Source organism: Mycetomoellerius zeteki, unplaced genomic scaffold, assembly GCF_001594055.1.
Source record: "Mycetomoellerius zeteki isolate Tzet28-1 unplaced genomic scaffold, Tzet1.0 scaffold1123, whole genome shotgun sequence".
NCBI lineage: Eukaryota > Metazoa > Arthropoda > Insecta > Hymenoptera > Formicidae > Mycetomoellerius > Mycetomoellerius zeteki.
Genome location: NW_017256044.1, coordinates 53814 through 59813, shown reverse-complemented (window position 1 = coordinate 59813; position 6000 = coordinate 53814). Strand labels below are relative to the sequence as shown.

At 28.0% G+C, this 6000-nt stretch overlaps 2 protein-coding genes across 2 annotated transcripts; both read left to right on the top strand.

Moving 5' to 3' along the window:
• Positions 1 to 1710: 1710 nt before the first annotated feature.
• LOC108727029 (putative gustatory receptor 23a) lies at positions 1711 to 2618 on the top strand. Its single transcript, XM_018454929.1, is given in 6 exon segments — positions 1711 to 1914; positions 1916 to 2069; positions 2072 to 2116; positions 2271 to 2366; positions 2438 to 2537; positions 2615 to 2618. Coding segments are annotated over 6 exon segments (603 nt in total).
• Positions 2619 to 3577: 959 nt separating this feature from the next.
• LOC108727024 (putative gustatory receptor 28b) lies at positions 3578 to 4524 on the top strand. The gene is made up of 3 exons (XM_018454915.1): positions 3578 to 4123; positions 4274 to 4360; positions 4420 to 4524. Exons 1-3 carry the CDS (start codon positions 3578 to 3580, stop codon positions 4522 to 4524), a joined length of 738 nt encoding a protein of 245 aa, XP_018310417.1.
• Positions 4525 to 6000: the final 1476 nt, after the last annotated feature.

Sequence of the window (6000 nt, the reverse complement as noted above, 5' to 3'; positions counted from 1 at the left end):
AAGGAAAATAAGAATCAGCGTAAAAACAACATGTATATAAACATACTAAACCTATGAAAATTTTATTTGATTAATATGTTAACATTTAATTAAAAATAAAATTTTACATTTTATTTGCTTAAATATGCTGTATTAATTGATTTCTGAGCATTGCTCTGTACGTATTTAATATGTTATACAATGTGACTTTTTATCAATTGTTGTTTCTCGTTAAAAAATATAGTATTATATTAAATATGAATATTAAATATAAACTTAAATGCATTGATACAATTTTTCATTTTTATATTTCGGTGTATATATAAAGATAAATGTAATTAAAATTTTTAATCTTATTTTAAAAAATATAATGTATCGTTTGATTTTATTTGATACCACACTGCTATTAATTTATTTTTATGTGACTTATTGAATAATTATATTTAAAACAAGCACAAATCAATTTTCGCAAAACATGGAATTATACTTGAAGCAAGTTTAATAATAATTTAAGTTCAATTTTTCAAAAGTAATACAAACATTTCATTACAGATATTTACAATTAGTATATTACTTATTAATAATTAAATAAGTTCTTTCAAAGAGTTTATTATAACATAACATCAAGAATTATCACAATGATAATTTTCATATTACTCAACAAGTTATCCCCTTGTAATATGATAAAAATACAAAATATTACTCAATTCAAAATATTTTTTTCCAATTTTCTATTCCATGAGTGCACACGTAAATTAATGAGTAATAATGTCATAATAATAATACATCATTTCTTTCATCGATGTACAATCCCTAAGAAGTAATAAAGTCGATCAAAAAATGCCATGGTTTACTTTATGACAAACAAATAGTTTCTGCAGCATTATCTCTTTGTTTGACACAACATCTACTCTCATTGTCAGTTGTAAACTTAAACTCACAGAGTATAGATAGAACAAAGACTTTATTTAAACGTTTGTTACAAAGAGACGAATTTGAAAAGGCTATACTAAGAAAAGAAATTGTCATAATCACATCTATATTGATGTTAAAGTGTATCAATTAAGAACATTTTAACTTCGCAATAATCAGTTCAACAATTCCAGTACAAGTCAAAAACAAAATGCGGAAAAAATGGTTTTTCCATGCCACAGACTTTGAATCTTTAATGTATCTATGCTTCATCTTATGCCGCATTTTCGGAATATTTCTATATAAGCTTCAACCTTCGTAGCTTCAAAATCACGTTACATCCTACCGTGGTTGTCTGTGTTTGCTGCGTTTTTAATTTGTTATTTATTCATAAAATTATCATGTTGGAACGTAATATTGGAAGTATAATTACAAATTTTCAAGTTATCAATTTGTGGTATATTACACGGTTTCATAATGATCGTCACGCATGTCTTGAGTGGTCCACGAATGCGTTTGCTACAGACTATTTCGAAAATCTCTTTGAAATTACCTTCAAAATCGTACAAAAAGATGTTTAAATTTATTCATGTCAAAGATACACGAGCATTATCTTTCGAGCCGCGCTACTATTCACAATTTTATCTAAATTGCATCAGTTTACTGATCCTAACTGTTTGACTGTTCTAACTGTGATATCTCTAATATACAGTTTGCTGATATTTCAGATAAATATGCTGTATGTAAATTGTGTTATGTATTAAGGGCTTGTTTCAAGAGAATCAAGAGAATGACAATTTAGCATGCATACAGGGACTCATGGTAAATGATGTAAACGTATTTGTTCCTAAATTTATCTGCCACGTGCAGAAAAATCAATCTTTGTTGATAAAATTAAAAATCTTGAAGAAGCAACATTTGATGATTAGCGACGCAGTACAAATGCTGAACATAATCTTCAGTTTGCAACTCGTTGCTACTATATTTATGACCTTTTCTGCTATCACCTTTAAAATTGTATACGTATTATTTTTTTGTATGGCAAGATGAAGTGTCCTTTAATTTAGATAAACATTCCATTAATGTGCTTTTACTTTCTACGACATATAACATTTTAAAAATGGTATTACTTGTATGGGCCTGTGAGACCGGAAAGAATCAGGCGCAAGACAGCGATACCATCACGATCTACTTAACAGCATCAATGATAAGCAAATGAAAAATGAAACAAGGATGTAATTTTATTTATTTATATATATTTTGCTGAAATATAATACACTAACGCAATTATTTTAAATTTGAGATTTATTGAATTGCATTTTTTGAATTGTGCAGTTCTATTTTTTTATCCATCTAATTGTTTTGCGATCTGATGTTGCAGTTGCAGTTGCGGTTTTCATTACAAGTATTACATCGCGAAAACATATTTTCGACAAAATTTTTCACGATAGATACGACACTTCTCATAACAGTAAGTAATCAATTATTTGTTTTAGTTAGTAACATAGACGTCTATTGTTTATATTTTCATTTTATTTTTAGACAGTGGGTAACGTTACCACGTATCTGTTAATCCTGATACAATTTTTGAACATATCGCATTCCTGTGATGGAAAGATAGCAATTAATGTTACACAATTCAAAAAGTACATAATACAATTTTTCCATATAAAATTTGAAATCGCATCTTATAGAAGAAATATTGTAAATTGTTTTATTTTAGCTAATTCTTTACAGCAAATTCACTTCTGTTTTAATTACTTTAATTATGTTATAAATAAAAGAAGATTTTTTTTCAATAAAGTTGCGATATAATCATGCTTAAAGCATTTAATAATTTACGTAAATTATTTGTAATCCATCCCCAGAGAAATAAATGCCGATCGAAGAATACCATAGTTACTTCACTCTACTTTCAACACTCTATTGTAACAAATAGCTTCTTTAACTCGGTCTTTCTACTTTCTACGACGAAGTATTTCTCGCAGTTTTAAATTAAAATTTGTCGAGTGTAGATAGAGACCACATCAGTTTATTTATGGTGGAAAGACAAACTTAGAGTTCAAATACAGAAAAAAAACGTCTATGTTAATGCTAAAGTGTATAGTGAATTAATATTGTAAATTGAAGATCATGATGCAGATTGTTACTTTCTCATGAATTTCTGCTAATCGGATCGTATTCAAAAATTCAACAATACGTCAAAAGCAAAATGTGGAAGAAATGTAGGCTGTTTCACGCCACGGACTTTCAATCTTTAATGTATCCTTGCTTCATTTTTTGCCATATTATCGGAATATTTCCATACAAGATCAACGCTTCTACCTTCGAATTTTCAAAATCGCACTACATTGTCTCGACTGTGGTTGTCTGCATTTGTTGTGCTTTTAACCTAACATATCTTTACAATATCTTTTCAACATTTCACTTTGGAATCGAAATCAAGAGTCTTAGAACGATCTGTTTCTATATTTTTAACAGCTTTGTCATGATCATCACGCACATTTTGAGTGGTCCGCGAATGCGCTTGTTACAGACTATTATGAAAATCTCTTCGAGATTATCCTCGAAATCGTATCAAAAATTATCCAGAATAATCCATGTCAAGGATATCTTTGGTACTATATTCTTAATTGTGCAACTGTGCACATATTTTTTTCAAAAGCAGATGATTAAACTAGACTATATGTCTATCCTGATCATGGTGTTCATTTTATATCAAATGCTTCTGGAGTTCGAGATAAATATGCTGTATATAAATTGTGTATGTGTTTTGAAGGCCTGTTTCGAAAAAATTGACGAGAATGTGGCACACTTACAAAAAATCATAGTTAAGCCATGTATATCCACGTTAACCTGTCAAAGAATCTGGCAGAGAAATCAATTTTTACTGATAGAACTCAAAATCTTGAAAAAGCAACATCTGGTGATTAGCGATACAGTGCAAATGTTGAACGAAATCTTCAACTTGCAACTTCTTGCTACTATAGCCATAACTTTTTTTGTTATAACTTTTGAAATTTATTGTGACGTAGTGCGTTGGCAAGGTGGGATATTAATTAACTTTGATATGCAGTTTATTTTCGCACTTTTTACGACAGTAGGACATTACACTATGAAAATAACGTGGCTTGTATGGGCTTGCGAGACTGGTAAAAATCAAGCCCAAGAGATAAGCACTACAGTTCATGGTTTACTTAACAGCACCAATGATGAGCAGATAAAAAATGAGGTAAAGGAATACAAAAATAAAATTGTTTTATCTGTATATCATTCTGAAAATATAATTTATATTAACACAATAAAATTTGAAGTATAATTATGTTCTTTAATTCTATTTTTTTGTTCTTATATTTAATTATTTGGAGATTTGATATTGCAGTTGCAGCTGTTTTCTTTACAAATATTGCATCGCAAAAATATATTTTCGACAAAAGGTCTGACTGTGGATGCTACGCTTCTCGCAATAGTAAGTATTTAATTATTTGTTTTAATAAAATGTTTATTGTTTATATTTTTTATTTTTAGATAGTGGGTAATATTACCACGTACCTAATAATCTTAATACAATTTTTACACATGTCTCATTCTTGCGATGGAAAGACAGCAATTAATATTACGCAATCTAATTAAAAAAGGTATGTAATCAGATAAAAAAAAATAACTTAAATATTTAAAAAAATATAAATTTCATCACTATTAAAATCATTATAAGATAATATTTCGTATTTTTCAATAAATGTTTTTATATAATATGTGTAATAGATATAACAAAATCTTATATGTATGGATGTACAATATGTACGACATTGATAAGCGTTTTTACAATAATAAAACTTCATTATTTTATTTCGTAACTTTTATCAACAATTCGCAAGTCAAAATCGATTTTTTCCTTTTGATTTTTAATTCTTATCATATTTGACTTGTTTATCGATTCACGCACGCAAGGACGAATCTTCTGTCAAGGACTTCTGTTTAATCGATATCCAGATTATCAGATGCGAAGCAATTTATTTGAATGCAATTTAAATTGTTATAAATATATTTATGAAAAGTATCATTTAAATTTTTAAATACTACTTGAATATGATTAGTAGTTGATCAAAATAATTAAAAAAATAAATTTGTAAAGTTATATACATATATGAACTTATACAAAAAAATTTATATCGGTTCGGTATTATAATATATAATATATAAAATAATTTAACATAAGTATAATAGAATATCTTTTATATTTTCAAATATTTATAATATATGACATATCATATGTACTATATACAAAGAATTTATGTATTTATATACAAACTACCAAGAAAGAATAAATTAAGTTACATGTAATAAAGATGTCAAACATTTTAAAATGTAAATATAGATTGTTAAAATACTCATTAGAAAATAAGTTATAAATTCATTTCTGAAAGCTTCAATCCACAGGGATTACTGCGCAGGATACTGCCGTTTCATGTGCGTATAAACGATTTGACAGATATTGTCGCATGTCATAGCAATTGTATATTCTTTTTCATACAAAAATGATAATTGTCAATCGAAAAATGCCATGGTTACATTACGCCTAACAAAGCTTTTTAATTATCTTGTGTCACTATAAGAGATTACAATTATTCGCAGTTTTGAAATTAAATTCATCGAGTGAACATCGATCGTGAAGAGTTCATATCGCTTTACTCACGTGTAACACAAAAAGCACAAAGATTACATTTAGAAAAGAAGCTGGCTCCACTGCATTCATATTAATACCAAAATGTATTGATAACTATATAGACTAATAATTTATAGATTGCTGTCTACAATTTGGTTTCTTGTTTTTTCATGACTTCATTAAACATGGTGAATTTATCAACGAATTTCCGTGAAGAACCTAAAAACAAACGGAAAAAGGGAGAATGGCGATTGTTTAACGCCAAGGACTTTCAATCCCTGATGTATCCTTGCTTCACTTTATGTCGTATTCTTGGAATACGTCCATATAAGAGCAATGCTTCGACCTTCGAAGTTTCAAAACTGTACTACATTCTGTGGATTGTCGTTATTTGCTTTTATAGTATTTACGAATTGACAATTATGTATAATATATCTATCTCA